This window comes from Agelaius tricolor, unplaced genomic scaffold, assembly GCF_023055355.1.
Source record: "Agelaius tricolor isolate 1412-34295 unplaced genomic scaffold, bAgeTri1.0.p SCAF_12, whole genome shotgun sequence".
In the NCBI taxonomy this organism is placed as follows: domain Eukaryota; kingdom Metazoa; phylum Chordata; class Aves; order Passeriformes; family Icteridae; genus Agelaius; species Agelaius tricolor.
Window position 1 is genome coordinate 18,515,995 of NW_027269272.1, and position 19,475 is coordinate 18,535,469.

Genomic DNA, 19,475 nt, shown 5'->3' on the forward strand with positions numbered 1-19,475 from the left:
GCGCGCTCAGCTGATTCCGTGCACCCACAGGGCCGACAACCTTTCAGCGACACGCATCGTTTCACATTTAAATAAATTTATTCCATCGGCCCTCTCAGCGCCGTTCCTCGGTGCAGCCCAGCCCCGCCCCCGACAGCCATTTCCGCGGCTCTCCCCGAGCGGGCCCCGGCCGTGCGCGGCTCTCCTCCCGGTGACGCGCTCTCTCCGCCCGCTCCCTCCCTCCCCCTGAGGGCTTTCCCCGCTGCCGCCCGCGCTCCCCAACATGGCGCTGGCGGCGGCCGAGCGGGGCCGCGGCTGCCTCGGGGCGCTGCGCCGGCTGTGAGTGCGGGCCGGGGGAGGCCCGAGCGGCCCCGAGCGCGGGCAGGGGCGGCCGGGCCGGGGACAGCCGTGGGTGCGGGCCGGGGGCGGCCTGAGGAGCCGTGGGGAGCTGCCCACAGCGAGCACAGAGCCCGCTGCCCGGGCAGGAGGGGAGGGGGCTCTGCGGGGTGTGAGGGGACACACAGGGAGCCCGGGCTGCTCTGGGGGAAGGAAGAGCAAATAAGCCCTCCTGGGCCTTAGGGAATGGTTGTGGCAGATGCCGCGAGTGCCACGAAGCTGCTCCGGCCCCGGGGGTCGGTGCGCAGGCTGTGCGCAGGGAGGTGACCATGACAGCTGTGTATTCAGAGTTTGAGACATGCACAGATTCCTCCTCTGTTACATCCGAGCTCTACTTGTGTGGTGCCGAGGACGTCCCGTGTCTTTTTGTCCGATAACGCTTAAAGAATTCTGGACTTGATCCAAAATTCCGACGTTGTTTTACATACTAATTAAAACAGTTCCAGGAGTTCGCTTTCACAGCTCTATCCAGTCACTTCACTGCTGTTACTTCATTTAGTTAGCATTAATTATCTGAAGTTTAACTTTCCATTTCTAAAAGTCACCATAGCTCACTCTTGCTCTTTCACATTCTTTTCTCTTGCACCTTTGCTCTACAAAAGCAGCTCCTGTTGCCTTTTTAAGCTTTTTTATCTTATGTTTGCTCACGTCTTCTTTCCCAAATAATTCATGAGTTGGCCTCTCTGTAATAAATAAATGCGAGTTGTTGGCTGTTCTGTCCACAAAAAGAGGGTTTTTTGCTTGTTTAAGAAAGCTCCTTGATTATTTCTGTTTGAATACTACTAAAAAAACATGGGGCTAATTTTTATTGTGTACAAGTGAAAGTACTTAGGGTGATCTGGTAAAGTTTGAGCAACTTCCCTTGTTACACCTGAATATGTTCTGTGTCAGTAGATGTATCAGAAGTTTCAGTGCTGTACTTCTCTCACCTGAAAATAAAAGTAGCTCAGTTGCCACTTGTTCATATGCACTTGTAACACTTCTGTCCCTTTATAATTGCACAGGCAATGGAACCAAGTACGAATATTTGTGAAATGGGCCTCAACAATAGGTATGAAATTTCACCTCTTTAGCTACTAGCTTAAATTGCTATACAGTGTGGATGGTTTTAGAGTATTAGTTGCTGAAAGACTGCAGGGGTTTTTAATAAATATTGAGTATCTTCACAGCTTTTGAAGAAAGGAACCTGTAGCTAACCAAAGAGAAATCGTCTTTAATGTTTAAACAACATTTTGTATAATTTTATCTATCATATTTAGGTATATGGAAATTAATGAAAACGATTTATTTTTTGTGATGTTTTTCTCTGAGTTCTTTTCTGATACAAATGTTGCAAAGTCTCTGATAATTGTTTTATAGGCATAATGGTATTTAAATAATATATAAAGGAGTGTAAAGGGGTTTAGCAAGATTATTTAAACTCACTCTGTGTTCCTGTTATCTAAAAAGTTATGTTTGAGAATTCAGAGATCTATTTTCATTTTATTGTTTAGTTTTAAGCTATTTAGTTCTCACTGAGAAGTCTCTGTCAGTGGTGGCCTCATACTTCTATCAAGTTGTGGCTGCTGTCTTGACAGTTTTTAGAAGTTTGTAAGTCACTGATTAAAAAACCAAACCAATAAAAATTGATATCTTTTTATTTCTTTGTCACTGGGTATCAAGGGGGAATGGTGCTCTTCATATGTGAATCACTTCTGTTGTGGGGGACACAGCACAGCTTTGATTGTTTCCTAGTTAGTCCAGAAGGTACATAATACAACTATAAGCATTAGCTGGTATGTAGAAGTGGGATTTTTTTAGGGTTAGGATATATTTCTTGAATTCTAAAAAAGAAAAAAAAAAGCTTAAAGATACTTCTGCATAAGGACTCTGAGTTAAGAATTTGAGGAGCAGCTTGAAAATGCTTTTGGGTGAAGCATGCTTTTTCAATTATTGAAGAAATGCATAAACTTTGTAATGTAAAAGAAACCAGAATTTTAAAGTTGCTTTGTTTCCAGGGATGTTTTTGTGGCTTGGTTTCTTACTGTGCTTCATCTTTTCAAACAGGAGGTCACAGCATAGGGAAGATCCTCATTGCAAACCGAGGAGAAATCGCCTGCAGGGTGATGAGAACAGCCAAGAAAATGGGGGTGAAATCTGTGGCAGTTTATAGTGAAGCAGACAGGAATTCCATGCACGTAGCAATGGTGAAGTATATTCATTAAACTTGGCTGATGTTCATTCATAACAGTACTTTTCATTGATAAGTTCCATGGGTAAAGCAGATTTGGGTGCTGATACAAAGTTGATTTTCACTTCTGTAGACCTATTGCCAAGTTTTCCTTGAAGGGATGGAAAGTTTGCCTGGTGTCTGTCTCAACACCTGACAGCTTTACAGGAAGTGCATTCAAGTTTGGCTTCCAGACTCTGGACAGCCAGGGGTTGGAGAGTAGACTGTGATTCTGAGGAAAAAGTCGGAATTTGTTTCACCCAGCTGAGCCTCTCCATGAGGAAAGGCAGTGATTTAAACTGCAGTCTGATAAGTGATATAATTAGCTTAGAAAGTAATTTAAATTTGCTAGTGACCAGTCTCTGTTGTATGTATTTTTTGTAAAACAGGCAGATGAAGCATATTGCATTGGTCCACCACCCTCTCAGCAGAGTTACTTGGCCATGGAGAAAATACTGCAGGTGGCCAAGAGCTCAGCAGCGCAGGTAAGGAAATCAATCAATCACATTTTCTGTTACTTCCATGTCTTTAGTTCTTTATTTTTGCTCATCTTGTTTTTCCTTAATGATCTATGAAATTTTTGGGTTTTCTAAGCTAAACTGATACAAAAACAGGCTGGTAACATTTTTCTGTTTTAGGCTATTCATCCAGGTTATGGTTTCCTCTCAGAAAACACAGAGTTTGCAGAGCTGTGTAAGCAGCAGGGAATCATCTTCGTAGGTCCTCCTTCATCTGCTATCAGAGATATGGGTATTAAAAGGTATCTATTTCTGATTTATTACTTGCTTATGCAGTTTACAGCTTGACAAAGATGATTTTGTTAACAAATGACCAGTTGCTCTGTAATTGTTTTATTCTGTCAATTTGCATTGTATTTTTACCATTTTCTTCAAAGGAATAAACTCCAGGTTTATAGATTCATTTCGGGACATAAACAGTCAAGATTGTTCAGTTATTGGGATTTTAGTAATTAAATAAGTAATGGTTCTACTTTTCCAGAATTGAAGCATTGCAGTGTAGTATAGGTAAAGGTTCAGCAGTCAGATTGGATAGGTCAAAAGAGCAGTGGAAAAGAAGCACCAAATCATCAGGGTTGTGGTGGCTCATGTAAAATTATAAGTTTAGTTCATCACAGAGAATCTTATTCTTAGTTTCTTAGATCAAAGAAAGACTTTAAAGGTATGAAGAATAAATCAAGACTATCGAAGTATAAATCAAGACTATGGAAATGAAGATAATACTGACACAGGAACTGTATAATCGTAGTTAGAGAGAATTAACTTTATCACCTCATAATGTGAGAGTAAATTGCCTCAGTAATTTAACAAGCTTTGCATGCATTTTGGAAATTAGAGTTGTTATGCTTGAGGGTTTTATGTGTGGTGTGAATGTAGCCTGTGTAATGAAAAGTTTTGCCTTTGTACAGCTTTAAATATTGTAGTGTTTTAATTTGAAATTGTTAAATTTTGGCATATATAATGTGGAAAAACCAGTCAAACTAAAGTGTAATCCTGCTGGGAGAAATAAAAATGTTTGTTGGAAGTATGTGCTGAATTACAGTCCAATGCTGTGTAACCACCTATGCAAGTAGTCCTGTTGAGGTCTACTGTGGAACTATTTTCATGGAGAGAATTAACACTGGGAGCATTAGACAGGTTGGAGCTTAAAGTAAGAAAAAAATATTTTTATCATTCTAAATATAAAACTGTTCTGTCAAAGCACTTCCAAAGCTATAATGTCTGCTGCTGGCGTTCCTGTTGTTGAAGGTTATCATGGAGAAGATCAGTCTGATGAGTGTCTAAAGGAACATGCCAGGAGGATTGGATACCCAGTAATGATTAAAGCTGTCCGTGGGGGTGGAGGAAAGGTAAGGAACTCCTCTGTTCAATATGTGCTGTAAAGTTACCATGGCTCAGGATCTGTAACTCAATATTCGAAAAGAAAACAAAAACTGGAAAAGTACTTTGTGTTAAAATTTATTAATGGCCAATCTAGCACTATGAAATCTCATTTCCCTTTGAGATGCAGAAGATAAGTAGCTGGAATAAACTGGAAGAGTTTTGTTTGTTTCAATGGATCTCCAGTAATTCACATAAGCAGAAAAGTTATGCTGTGGATTTATGCAAAATGAGATGACTTTAAATTGTTACTCTGTGATAGCTTCTGTGACTTCCTTTGCCAACAGTTTTAAATGTTGTATAAGAAATGATTAGAAATAACATTTTGTGTCTAGATATTTTTCAATGGGTGGTGAACTCCCAGTCTAAATCAGACTTTGCTCTGAAATAAATGTCTATAAAAATTATGTATAGAAAATCTTAGTTATTTCCAAAATAGCTAGACTTATTTTGTAGAAAATAAGTTTTTCTCTGCCAGCCTTGGAAGATTTCTATAATATTTGAGGAAAAAATTGAATTTTGTGCTCACTCATATCAATGGAATGATAATATCTATTTTTTACACTTCTTATGGCACTTTCACTGGGACTTAGTAGGATTATCTTACTGGAAGTTGATACACAATTCTCCTAAAGTTTTTGAAGGAAAGAAAAAATGTTATTTTTAAGCTAATTTTCACTCTGTGTATGCAGCAAGGTTTTTCATTGTGTATTGTTAGCTGTTTGGATAAGCTTTTTTCTTGTATTTTAGGGCATGAGGATTGCTCATTCAGAAAAGGAGTTTCTGGACCAACTAGAATCAGCAAGGAGAGAAGCAAAGAAGTCTTTTAATGATGATGCAATGCTGATTGAGAAATTTGTAGATAATCCAAGGTGTGAAATAGATGTTTCAATATAAACACTGTAGTGTTTCTTCTGCTTAAATAAACATAAATAGCTCAGTTTAGTTAAATAAACGTAACTAGCTTAATTGTAGGATTAAAATTGGTTTGTATGTCCAATTTGCACTATGAAATTTGTTAATTTGGTCAAAATTGTTTATAATTTATTGAATTTCTTGTAGTGACTTTGTTTTGAATGACAGGAATTAAAATGCTACTGCCTGGGAGATGTGGCAGTGAGATTTCTAAAATTGATTTACATCTAGGAAAAAAATCACTATAATGTTCAAACTATAGACCTTAGTGAAGCTGTGATGGTGTTTCTGCTGCCCTCAGGTGTCCCAAACCAGTTATTTAATCTTCCTCTACTTGGATGTTTCAAACAGAAGTGAGAGTCTTTAGCTCATGCCTGGCCTGTGCAACTGAACCAATTTATTTTTTATAAAGAATGTCTCAGAGGTCTGTTTGACATTCTTGTACTTTACATCTGTTCTTCCTTGAAGCATCACTATAGGGAAAGCATTTATCCCAAAGAAATTGAGGGTCTGCTTCTGCTGTCAGGTAGACATGAGAAAAAACTCATTGCTGGGGAATTTCTTTTGGCAGGATCAGGGGATTGTCAGAAAGGTGATGTATTTTTATTAGTTTTATGCATAGAATAAATTTCTGCCACCCAATAGTTGTCCTTTGAAATGGTGTTTTGAAGTGAATAATGTTATTCCTGAGCCAGGACTGCTGCAGTCTCTTGTGAATTGCTGCACAATAAATTATGATGGAAATAATCATTATCAAATTAATAGTGAAGTGGTTTTACTTTATTATAATAACTAAGAAAGAGGTAGCAGCCTTCAGATATGTGTCTTGCTTATCCTACAGTCTGTGAGATTTCACTGCAGTAGTTGGTATTAGGAATCCTCTTTCATTTAGAAGATGAATAACTCTAAAACAGCAAAATCCTGCATAATATCAGCCTCTCTTTACATTTTTGGCATTTATTTAAGGGCAGACACTTAAATTTATAAGAAATCCTATTAAAATTATAAGTTTAAAGTCTCTTTGGGGCATTAAAATACATTAAAACATTTATTTTTGTGGAGCAGGCATGTTGAAGTCCAGGTGTTTGGTGACCAGCATGGCAATGCAGTGTATTTGTTTGAAAGAGACTGCAGCGTGCAAAGGAGGCATCAGAAAATCATTGAAGAGGCACCAGGGGTGAGCAGAAAATTGTTAATATTTTTTATGAACTGCCATGTTTTTATAGTGATTGCTATCCCCCTCTGAATGCATGTAGTGGGTAATAATTTATTTCTAGTTCCTGGACCTGTTTTAGTTTTGCTGCTGAAGATGTTCTAATTGAATAAAAACCCTGCATTCTTTAGGAAAATGATTCTCAAAGAAGTACTATGTAGATTTCAAGTGTAACATAGATCAGGGTTTCACTGCATTTGTTAATTCTGTTCAATATTCATGCATACCAGGTTTAATATCAACAAACTTAACAATAGTTTGTAATCTTTTTATTGTTATTTACAGCCAGGAATTAGTCCAGAGGTTCGAAGGAGACTTGGAGAAGCTGCTGTCAAAGCAGCTAAAGCAGTGAATTATGTGGGAGCAGGTAAGCCTGGGGAGGTGCAGCTTTTAACTTAGTCAGACTTTAAGTCTCAAGCAAATGGCATCTGGTTGTTTTCGAGTATGACACACATCCCTCAAATTTTTGAGGTTTAAGCCAGTAATCATGTAGTTAATTCTGATGTAATTACAGATTTAAATTGGCATACCTGAACTCAAGACCAGTGGCAGCTGAAGGATAGAAAGAAAAAAATTTCAGGACAGATAATTTGGTCAACTCAACTGTTGTTGGAAAGTGAGCATTATGAATTAGTAAATTTGAGCTGAGCAAGGGGAAAATAATTTTTCTTTTAGCATAGAAAGGGTAATACTTTATATGCAAACAGTAGTCTTTAAAAGAAAATCACAACTCACTTTAAAGTCCACACCATTTCCCAGATGAAAAATAACCTCCTGAAATGATCTGTAACTTTGTTTTCTCACTGCTTTCTTTGGATATTTATTTTAAAAAAATTACATATCCCATGAATATTCAGAATACTTTCAAAGACTCTTGATGCACTTTTTAAAGTGCTAATGAAATGCAGCTCTTACTGTAGAGAGTGGCTACTAAACAAAGGTTATGTAAATGTATAAGGAAACAACCCTTCTGTTTTCAGATCTCAATTTTGTGACCCTTTTAGATTATTTGTATAGAATTTAATGCAATTCAGTGTGTCTGATTTTGAAGTAATAGTCTTGGCATAGTTGAATTAAGTGTCTTGGATGTCTTTTCTATAAATGGACATTAAGATGCTCTTAGGTGAAGTGTCCGTCTGTTAAATACTTCAGGAACAGTTGAATTTATTATGGACTCCCAACATAATTTTTACTTCATGGAGATGAATACCAGGCTGCAAGTAGAGCACCCAGTTACAGAGATGATCACTGGAACAGACTTGGTGGAATGGCAGCTCAGGGTGAGTGTTAATTGATTTTACATGGAGTTCCTCCTGAGTGCTGTGTGACACTGCCTGTGAGAGGCTGGATGGGTTTCCAGATCCTCATCTCCTGCTCAGCTGTCAGGGTAGAGTTTCCTTTGCTCCACAGGAGCATCTCACATTGCTGTATTGGATGTAGAGCATTGTGTAGGTGCTCTGAATTTCAACCAGCTGTGTAGAGAGAAAACATTTTAAAAGTGTATTTAGAGGCATTAACAGACAGTGTGGAAAGTGGGAGTGAGTGAGGTCCTGATCTTTCCTTTGCTATGTTGTAAGGTTTCTAAAACTCTAATTGAAATGGATCTGTGACCCAAAAGTCATTCTTGCATCAGGCTGTAGGAGGAAAAAATCCTCACAAAAACCTGTGTCTGGTGTTATACCAGTATAGCCACATTCTGAAATAGATGTACAGTGGGGTGGACTGGAGCAGTGGATTTCCTCACACACCTAATTTGCAGAGATTATTCACATATTTAAGTGATCACAGGAAGTTTTGGGTATTAGGGAACTTGAAATAAACCCCAATTCTGTTTTCATAAATCCAAAAGTGAGGACAGCAGCTTAAGAAGTGTGAGATTAAGGGTGGGGAGGTGTAATCAGAAAGAAAATTGAACTGGCAATGCTGATGCAAAAAGAAGGAACATTTGTCTTCCTTATCTGTGCATGGAAATTGAGAATTGAATCCTGGGTTAGAGCAGGGATCAAACAACACTGGAAGAGAGAAACAAGGTGGACAGGTTCAGTGGTCTTAGCAGTGTTTTTCTCCTTGTGCTTTTTAAAATGTGCTTCCTAGTTCTTCAAATTCAGAAGAAATACACTTAATATTTCATATATCAGCATTCCAGAATATTCATCCTGCATTCAAGAAAAAACCTATTGTTTTCAGGTTGCAGCAGGAGAGAAGATTCCTCTGATGCAGGAAGAGATCCTGCTGCAGGGCCATGCATTTGAAGCTAGAATATATGCTGAAGACCCTAATAATAACTTTATGCCAGGAGCTGGGCCACTGTTGCACTTATCCACCCCCCCAGCAGATCGTTTCACCAGGATAGAGACTGGAGTCAGGCAAGGTAAAACTGAAGGCAGTGATGGAAGAAGAAATAATTAACATCAAGAACTTGTTTTTGTAAGCATTTCCCTCTTTGGCCTGAATAAGTTTGTCTAAAAGAGTGGTGTTATAAAGACAAATCCCTACAGAATCATTCTTCCTTATGATTTTCCATGTACTTTTGGTCAATCACTGAATATTTTATTTACCTCTTCTTTACCTGTACCCACATTAATGTCCGCTGGCTCATGCTGGTGATATTCTCCTCACCGTTTAGCAATCCTGCATTCTAATTGCAATAAAGAAAACTGAATTTGAGTCATGTTATCTCTACAAAAATTTATAAATTTATTTATAAAATTTATAAAATTTATAAAATGTCTGTGCTGAAATTGTCCTTGAAATTGAAATGCCAGGTCACATCATGTCCTTAAACAATTTTAATCTTGAGAGAAATGTGGCCATGAATTGTGCCCGTGTTGGATGCCATGTGGTGCCCAGTACTTTGCATTACCAACTTCCATAAATTCATGGTTGCATGTTAGAGCATTTTTGTTTTATTGCTGCATTTCAGGTGATGAGGTTTCTGTGCATTATGACCCCATGATTGCCAAGCTGGTGGTTTGGGCTGAGGACCGACAGGCAGCGCTCAGAAAGCTGCGCTACAGCTTGCACCAGTACAACGTAAGTGGGAGGAGGAACCCAGTGTGGTACCACAGCTTGAGCCACAAAAGTGGTTTCCAAAAGGGAGCCTGCATTGCTACTGCATTTCAAATTCATTAATTATTTGCAGAAGTTGTATTTTTTCCCAATTTGCAAACTGTTTTCATTGGTGGAGTGAGTGAAAATAAGTGTGAAGCCCAGTTTTACACATAGATTTTTAAGTTTGTGGTTCAGTTTGAATATGCATCTGGGACTTTGTAGAAGGGTAAGGCTAAAAAACATTTTTAATTGTACTGTGAGCTTTCTCAGACTTAAATGGTTTCTTTAGTGGAATTTGTATCAGACAATGTTTGCTTGTAATTTTTAATTTACTAAAAAAGCTAAGTTTTTAGACTATACATGTGGTAAAGAAATATGCTGTCAGTTCTTTTTAAGAAACATTCCATTTTTCCCTATGAAAACTACAGGTATTATAACTGTTTTCAAAAGTGGAATTCAGAAGGCTTGGCTTGAGGCGAGACTGAATATTACTTGTGAAGAACTAATTTACACTTTTAAATCAACAACATGAATGTCATGTTCATGTGCCTGAGGTAGTGAAAGTGTTGGGCCCCTTATTGTTTTAGCTAAAAATGAAATTTACTGTAAGAGAAAGAAATAAAAGAATTCTCTTGTTTTTTTCAGAATTTTCTTAGCAGTTCTGTCAGTAAATGTTAACAGCATAACATGGTTACCAGTGTCAATGATTTCTCTAAAATAATAATGTTGTTTCATTGGGTATTTTGCACTATAGGAAGTGGATAGTATCTAGTAAGCTTATAGAAATCCCTGTTCCTACTTTTTACTATTAAAAGATCAAATATGGGATACTGGATTTATTGTAACTCATTTTTAATAAGAAGCACTTGTCAAGTTAGGAATGTTCTTCTAAATACTCAGAGCACAATTTTCCAAAAGTAGGGGTTTTTTTCTGAAATTACCTCCTGTTACTGTTTCCAGGAAACTTTGCTCAACTTCACAGTGGACAAAGGCAACATTTAGATAACAGAGTGCTTTTGAGAAAGCAGCTTTTGGGTTTTGTTTTGGTTTTTTGTCTTTTTCCAGTCAGTGGTTTTATTGATAATAAAACAGACCAGTTGAATGAATTACATTTTATTGATAAACTTTGTGAGCAGAAAGCTGTGTAGTCATAACTCAGTTTGGCAAAATACTTCTGTTCTGTTTCTTTACAGATTGTAGGATTAAGCACTAATATTGATTTCTTACTGAGCCTGTCAGGACACCCAGAGTTTGAGGCTGGAAATGTGCACACTAATTTCATTCCTCAACACCATGATGAACTATTTCCAGCCAAAAAGGCAACTCCACATGAAGTTATGTGTCAGGCAGCTCTAGGGCTCATACTGAAAGAGAAGATGCTAACAGATGCTTTCAGAGATCAGTCAGATGGTAAGGATCATTGTTTTGTATTGTTTCATTTTATGAGTTCACGTGCAGTTGCTTAATTTGGATGTTCTTTCTTTGCCCTACTTTGTGCCTGCTCAGGGTTCTGCGTGCTGGCATCTCCCAGGTATTTGCACACAGGGTAGACTATAAATTTTGTTAAGGATCAGATAGGGAATATGTCACCACTGTAATGTCCAGAGAGCTTCCCAAGCCCTTCAGACAGGCACTGCCTGAGAGACCTTGGGATTCATGGTCAGTGACACTGTGAGCTCTTTGCTCTTGATAAGCACAAGCAGGGACCTTCTGCCTCTCTTATTCCTACAGCTGGCCAAGGTCTTCAGACAAAATTACCTCTGCTCTGAATGGGAGAAGCAGTGGGGATTTAATGGAACCTTCACCTAAAGGTTAATCAGGACCTGCTCTGGTGTAGTTGAATTCTGATGCTCTCTAGTCCTGTTCAGGGATGTGTTCATGGAAAACAGCCAGTGCCCTTCTTAGTGTCACGTTTTCTGTAGGTCACACAGCATCAATTTATTCTGTGTTGGAGATCAAGGAATTGTCACTTTCTCTGACTACAGTCATTCCCCAGTCTTTTCTGTGCAATATAAATTAATCAATACTAAGGTAGTAAGAGTAGGACAATGATTTTAAGGCCTAAGTTCTAAGTATTGTGTTTTGCTGAAGTAGAATGAAAAATAATAATATCTGTATATTTTGTATTTTAGATAAATTCTCACCATTTGCATCCAGCACTGGTAGAAGATTAAATATATGTTACACTAGAAAACTGTCTCTGCTGGATGGGGAAAACAGTAAGTTAATAAAAAAGTGTGTGGAGGGAAGGGAGGTACTTGATGGATGAAGTTATTTTAACTGGTGCTTGAAAATTCAGGCTAAGAAACAGCATCGAATCAGTATGAGTTTTATGCAGTGTAAGCTGGGAATTGACAGAATTGCATGTTTAATCCACACTGTTAGATCCTGAAGAAATGTAAACCAAATTGAAATGACTACTAATTCATGTTCATCATTTAAATGAATGAGGTTGAGATTTTAAAAAGAGAAGAGTGACATTTCCTTCTTTTGAACTTCTTTTTTTTGTGAAAGGAGTACTTCTTCCCCTCACAAACTTGTTTTCTGTACAGATAATACAGATTTTAGATACATTTCAGATGTTTATTGTGGAAAGAAAAATTGTCTGGAATTCAGTAGGAATTCTGCAGTGTGTAGTAAGCTAATCTGAAAATACTTGTTCTTATCTTAGTGTTGGTAGGCCTCATTTTTATCAAGAAAGCCTTGATAGAGTTTATATGTCATCATTCTCTAGATACTGCAGTGAAATCTACTCACACATGCATGTTTTGTTTTATTGAACAGTTGTGGATGTAGCTGTAAGTTACAATCAAGATGGGTCATACAAAATGCAGGTATGAGTACATTTTTTTCAGATACTTCATTAGATAAAAGAATCAATTTCATGTCGATTTCTCTTAGTAGTAATTGTTGCTAAAGTTGCTTGGTGATTACAGATGCAGGGTTCTGTTTTTAGTTTGCTTGTATCCATTGCTATACACTGTTACTTCAACCTGAAATTATCTGTGCTAGATGCTGGATCGGCATGGAAGAGCTATCAAAATGTTCCTGACAAGGCTAAGGGAAATGCTTGTATTTTCAGTACTTAAAGGTCTTATTCTTTATTTTCCTTGTTGAATTTGTCTGTTTAAAACCTGGGAAGTTAGATTTAAATCTGCATTTAAAAAGACTTTTTTTCCACAGGACTCCTGCTCTATTCTTTGCATGAGAATGGATCTTCTGTGGGATAAATAAAAGCTTTCTAGAGCATTATCTGCAAGATAACATTTTATTTTGAAGATGGAAATTGGAGAGTGATTACCAAATGAGCTGAGGAATCTTCTGGTTAGATAATTGAGTGATACCCCTAGAATTGGCTTCTTTGTCCATGCTATAGAGCTCCTGTAGTAAACAGCTCAAGATGCCTTAGTTGTAGCTAATTTTGTGTGTGCACATGTGAGAGTCTCCAGTTGTTGGCTTAAGGGGGTTGTGTTTGGCTGGGTGTTCAATATCCCCTGTAGTTGAATGTCTTATTCTCTCAGATTTGGCACCCAGAATGGATGAATACTCAGGAATGTCCTGAGTGAATATATTAGATAATTTGCTGAGCTATTTTTATTGGATACAGAACAGTCTCTTAACTGAAAGACAAAGGATACATAAGGTTTAAAAATGTTTTTTTTTAATTCCTGAGTTGCCTATGCAGAATCACAGGTTATGAGGGTACAAATACAATCTTTTGATTTATTGCTCATGAAGGGTTAACCTTTGTCCTTATAAAAGCATTTAACTTTCAGATTCAAGATAAAACGTTTCTGATTTCTGGAGAGATCTTGAAAGAAGGTGATTCACTTTACTTGAGGTCTTCAGTAGATGGAACAGTCTCTAAGTCCAAGTTGGTCATTTTGGACAACACCATTTATCTGTTCTTCCCGGTAACGTTCCTTTCTTTATTATCACAAATTTAAAATTTTGGATTTTTATCCATATAAATGAACAATATAAATTGCAATGGAATGTGAAAGAGAGCAACAATTTCAGTCTCTTACTTTGACCTATCAAGTTTTGATACCTGTTGGATTATTGTTCTAATTAGAAATTCATTGCTTGTAGTGAGTGAGAAAAAGAATTACTTTTAAAAATTTGAAATACAGCTAGTGAGGAAATGATGGTTTGGAAATGATGGTTTAGGAGAGGGGAACACAAAATACTAAAATTTGTCAGGTATTTGAGTTTGTCACAGAACAGTAGCAAGTACTTCAAACTGACAAATATTTGAAAGGCCTTGTAATTGGTGTTTTAATTTCAATTGCAATTTTTAAATTATATGACAAGAAATAAATCAATACCGGTCTGAAGAAAGATAACTTCAGCTAATATTAAAATATGCAATTATGAGGTACCATGGCATTATATGCATTGCATATATGCAAATGACATTTGAAAGAAGAGGTACTCTAATTGCATTATTAGGTTGTAATTTTTTATTTACAGTTAAAACATTGCAAAGCCTTAAAGTAACTCAGTGTAATTAAATAAATAAATTATCATTTATTAGTTTCAGTAATTACCCTCTAGCACTGAGCCCCTTAAGACTTTCAGCAGAATGCAGCAAAAACTTTGTTGCTCCAGTGATGAGGACAAAATAACCCCATGCTGGAATGGGAAAGCTCAGTGGTCCTGTGGTATCAGAGTGGAGTCTGGGATGAGTGATAGAAAAGAAATCACAGGACGTGAGGGCATGGGAAGGATGTGGGAGATAATGAGTCTTTGAGAGACTCTGGGAAGCAACTCTGAGAGGACTTAAGGGATTTTTGAGCAACAGTGAGAAATTTTGACTAAATTTAGCACTGAATTAATTTTATTGTAAATTGTGAAGGATTCATTGGCAGTGGCTGGCAGTGGAGATGCCAAGGTGTCTCTTGTTGCAGCAGGTGCCTGCCCCTGCGCAAACAGCCTTTATGCATTTCCAAAACCTGCACTGCTGATGCAGGAACAGGGAAGGTACAAACACAGGGTTTGTACAAAGATCCACGTGGAGCTGCTTTGTCACAGGGGTTGTTCCTTCCTTGCTGGTCCTTCCAGCAGCAGGTGTGACTTCCTAGGCCTCAGGCACTGGCACAGCAGTGACCATCTCAGTCCTAGTGCAGCCCTGACTCCAGGCTCTGCCACCCTCAGAGCTGACTGCTTTGCCTAAGGCTGGTGCTGTTCTTTCCCTCTCTCAGCCCATCTACTGGTGCTGTTATCTCATGTTGTTAACTCACCTGTCCTGGGTTTTCTTCTTGCAGGAAGGCAGTGCTCAGATTGGCCTCCCTGTGCCCAAATATTTGTCTGCAGTGAGTTCAGGGGCAGAACAAGGTGGAGCTGTGGCGCCCATGACAGGCACAGTAGAGAAGGTAATTATAACAACAGGATGGGACCTGAATTCTCCAATATATTCAGATTTACTCTGCCAGAAATAGAGCTTCTGTACTGCCAGGAAAGAACTGGGGCCAGTAATGTCAGTGTTGTGTGGCTTCTGATTGGAAAAAGCTTTGTTTACTCCAAGTTTTCAGCATCCACCCATGGCTTTTTAAGGCTTCCATTTTTTCTCTAGAGCTCTGGAATATCTGAACTAATGCTACTGCTTAACTAGTTTTTTCTTCATCTTAATTACTTCCCAAGTCAAAGCTCCCTGAAGTGTTATGGGCTGTTTGATTCATTTCATCTAACAAAAGAGTGAGATGCACTTGCAAAAGAAGAAATAATCAGAAATGCCTCTTTTGTTAAGCTGTGAATTGATTTAATTTTCTTTAGCTCAGCAAGTCTTCTGCATTCTCTGTACAGTGACAAAGTTTCAACAGAAAGAGATTTTCTGGAGAGTTTAGTGGTTGAAAGATTCAGCCACTAATAAAAAGGCATAAAGGATGGAGTACATAAAACATGGATCTCTGACATCCTGAATGAACATTCCAATTCAGAGTAATTGTTGAAAAATGAGGTGGCTCCTGCCATCTTCTTTCTGGATGTTGTTTTAAAGACTTTAGGGACTGGCTTCAGGAAGAGGTTCTGCACTTTTCTCAAAATAGAATTGCTGAAGCCCAGAAATGGTAGACTATACATCATCTCTTGTAGTCTTTCCTTTGACAGGTAAATGGCTTCCTGTTCATCCTGTCATCTGGCACTGACCCTCTTTCTGTAGGCTCTGCCTTCCCTCGAGGAGATCTATCTAGAACTCTTCCCTATCTAGAGAACTCAGATACCCAGATCAACAAAAATAAATAATATGAGGCTGTTTTGTAAAACCTCCCTCCCTCTGTGCATTGTGTTAGTCAAGATCCAGCTGATTCTGAATTGTACAGGCATAAATGATTTTTCCCCCAATTTTCTCCTGAATTGCAGGTGTTTGTGAAGGCAGGGGATAAGGTGCAGATTGGAGACCCTCTAATGGTTATGATAGCTATGAAAATGGAGGTAAGTGACATATAAAGGTTTTAATAATTGAGAAAATAAAAATCTGCTCAAAATTTAATAATTTTTGGTTGCATTATTGAATTTCAGTGTGGAGTGCAGCTTGCAGCTGTCAGTATCACTTCATCTGCTGTAACATCAGTGTTGTGTCTGACTGGATTTCAGAGGATTATATTTGCTGTTATTTTACTAACAAATGATGATTATATAATGCATGGTATTTTGCAGCTGTTTTAACATGCATTTGGGTGGTGGTGTCAGGCCTTCTGTCCCCTCCTCTCCTTTGACTTTGCTAGCACAAAACTGTCTTGGTGTGTCTCTTGTCCTCTGGTTGTGATCCAGGCACATGGATGTCTGCAGTTTCTTCAAGTAGAGATTTAGCTAATGGGGACTTTGTAAATATACACGGGATTCTTCTTGTGTATAATCCTTTTATTATTAATGATAATAATAATAATGATATTTACAGAAAGTTTTATGAGGAGCACACTAAAGATTCTGTGTAGTTATTCACACAGCATTCAGAGGACTGAATTTTATCTTGTCACATTGCTTGACTGTGGCTCAGATTGCTTTAATTACAGTTTCTGTAGCCTGAACTGGTTTGGTTTGACTATTAGTTTAAAATAAACCTCAGTTTGTGGCAGCAGAACTAACACTGTTGAGAAAATCTGTCTTTCTCTTATCATGTTCTTTTTTTAATTACACTCAAATTCTATTAAATAAAACTGTGTGCACTAAAAAACCTACACACAAACTTCTTTGCAGTTGGATGCTAAATGTGTTTGTGCCTCTTCAGCTGATACCCAGACCGACATTATCTGAGTTATTTTTTAAACTGCTATTGAAATATAAAATGTAAAATTTAAACAGCAAATTATTATTTAGAGAGTCCTTAGATGTGAGGATTTAATATCTGATCTTAAATGTTTTGATGCTAGACTAATCCTCTGTAGAAAACTACCAAGAGGCAAAGCTCCAATATCAAAGTAACCTGGTACAATGACAAGCAGACCAGCTGGGGGTTGGTGTGTAAGCATGCTGTTCCTTTACTGTCATTAGGAGCTGTATTTGTGTTTCATCTGCATTTTGCCAAATATCTGCCCACTAAAGACCCCTCCTGGCCATAAAACAGAAATATCTTTAGTAAATCTGCAGATTTCTCTTAAGGGAGCAAATCTGCTCTCTGATTAACATTTTGGATTAATTGTGTGTTATTTCTGTTTGGTATTTATTACAACAACAGAAAGTATTAGGGAGGTAGTCAGCTGTTCATACTGATGATCATTCATATGATGATGATAATTCATATAAATGTATTATACAGCATTTTTCTCCACAGAATACTTGTCAAATATTCATGAGAAAATTAAACTCAGAAATGGACTAGGAATGTTTAAAAGAAGGTTTAAAATAAAATATGTCAGAGGAAGGAATTAAGTGTGTTCAATTCTCTTTGGACCAAGCAGTAATGCTGGCATTTGCTGGAGAGAGAGGGAGGGCAGGGAAGCCCCTGAGTGTCTGCTGTTGACTCTGGCTGTGTTTCTGTGCAGCACACCATAAGGGCTCCCAAGGCAGGAGTGATTAAAAAGGTCAATTTCCAAGAAGGTGCCCAGGCCAACAGACATGCTCCACTCGTTGAATTCCTGGATGAAGAGGCAGAGTCAAAATAAAATTCAAGAAAGATGCGTTTTATTTTTTCTACTTTGCTGATTTTCTCCTGGAAGAAGATTTCTTCATGTTTTCAGCAAACTGTTTTGTATGGTTGGGGGATTGGTTTCCTCTGCACTTCCTGCATAGTTTGACTGGAAATTATGCTGACTTCACTGAAATTTGGGTATCACTATACTGTAATTGTATTTATAACTTGTGGACCTATGTGATTGTTGTCCAGTGGTTGTTTGCTTGAGGAAAGGACTGGAAGAAGATGTGAAACTCTGAAAGTATCAGAGAGGTTAATAAGGACTATAAGGTACAGACAGGTTGGGTTCTTCTTATTCACAGCTGCCTTTTTTCCCTTAAATATGTGAGGATTGATTTGAAGGAAATCTGAAATACAGTTTTTGTATTTTCTGGCAAAATTCCTGTTTCTATCTTATGTTTTTGCCTTAATAGGGAATTTAGGATTGTTCCTTAGCCCAGAATCCCTCTCAGTCATTTCTGGTGCATCTGTTTTTCCTGTTTACCTCAATGAGTTGTGAAAATTTGCATTTCAAAAATTATTTTAATATACCTCAAAATATGTGATGCAAAACATTTCTAAAATACATTTGCTACACTAATCAAAGTTAAAATGTAACTACTTTCAAAAAATGCCATTTTAACTTTAAACATGAAGTAGTAACATAGAAATATAAGCTTATTTAATACTTAGTGTGCCAAAATACAATACTGACTTCAAAATCTTCGTTACTGTTACCATATTGTTCATGTTCTAGTGTATTTCTTATTGGCTGGAATGAAGTACACCACAGTCTTTATAACAGCATGAAACAAGAATACTAAGAATAATAGATTTTTTTTGTATCTGCAAGGTTTCAGAAGGGAAAATTGGTAGATTTTTGGATATGCAAAGAAAAAGAATTCTCAGACTAAGCATACTGATAATTTGCCATAAATTTAAGTTATTTAACCAGCACCTTAGGGAAACAAGGGAAAGAAAAAAATGTTTTAATTGTTGCAAACTTTCCAGTTAATGTGAAGTTCTGTTATCACGTGAAGTTTTGGTATGCTAATTTAATTAAATAATCTGTTCTATGCTGCAGAAAGGAACAATCAGATGCTGCAGTGATCCCAAGTCTGTAGTTAGATCTGTGCAAATGGACCCTTACCTGAAATCTCATTTCTGAATCAATATACAATATCATGGGGAATTCTCTGATCTGCTTTTATAATTGTGCAGCCTTGTCTGCAATGCAGAAAAAAAAGTGGTGAAAAAGCAATGACTCTGGATATCAGTGTATTAAAAGCATATTTGAATACTTTACAATTTTCCTTCCAATCCTCTGGTCACCTAGCAAATAATTAAATTCCAGTGATCATCTTGTAGAATATTGCCACTATGATTTTTATTTACTGCCAAATAAAAATGAAGCATAACTTGGAATGTTTGTTTTGATGTTTTTCCATTTTGTTCTTTCCTTGGTTGCTCCTGTTCATGCATTGGATTAGAGGGTTTAAGCAGCTGTTTCTGTATCATCTGATGATGATGAGCACAATCTGCAGACCACATTTAGGAGGCAGTGATCCAGACACTCGTGATGGGTTTCACTGCAGGTAAGGTTAGGCACTTGTTTTATCCAGAACTGAATCCTCAGATAGAAACATGAGCTCAGCCCTGAAGAGACTCAGCAGCTTGGCATTTCTTTTTCTCTCTCTCTGTGAC

The 19,475-nt window shown here is 37.7% G+C and overlaps 1 protein-coding gene across 1 annotated transcript; it reads left to right on the forward strand.

The window, feature by feature from the left end:
• Nucleotides 1-19,196, forward strand: MCCC1 (methylcrotonyl-CoA carboxylase subunit 1). Its single transcript, XM_071437981.1, has 19 exons — nt 1-318; nt 1,380-1,426; nt 2,422-2,561; nt 2,974-3,069; nt 3,223-3,344; nt 4,304-4,451; nt 5,233-5,354; nt 6,463-6,574; nt 6,896-6,977; nt 7,763-7,890; nt 8,798-8,981; nt 9,534-9,643; nt 10,855-11,071; nt 11,794-11,880; nt 12,446-12,495; nt 13,438-13,575; nt 14,929-15,036; nt 16,022-16,093; nt 17,644-19,196. Exons 1-19 carry the CDS (start codon nt 263-265, stop codon nt 17,761-17,763), a joined length of 2,139 nt encoding a protein of 712 aa, XP_071294082.1. The 5' UTR covers nt 1-262; the 3' UTR covers nt 17,764-19,196.
• The last annotated feature ends 279 nt before the right edge of the window (nt 19,197-19,475 follow it).

Bases quoted from the DNA above. Each gene is read 5' to 3' on its own strand.
- MCCC1 (XM_071437981.1), top strand. From the start codon at position 263: ATGGCGCTGGCGGCGGCCGAGCGGGGCCGCGGCTGCCTCGGGGCGCTG. The intron at 6,575-6,895 runs GTGAGCAGAAAA...TGTTATTTACAG, and splicing joins TCATTGAAGAGGCACCAGGG to CCAGGAATTAGTCCAGAGGT. The intron at 11,881-12,445 runs GTAAGTTAATAA...TTTATTGAACAG, and splicing joins TCTGCTGGATGGGGAAAACA to TTGTGGATGTAGCTGTAAGT.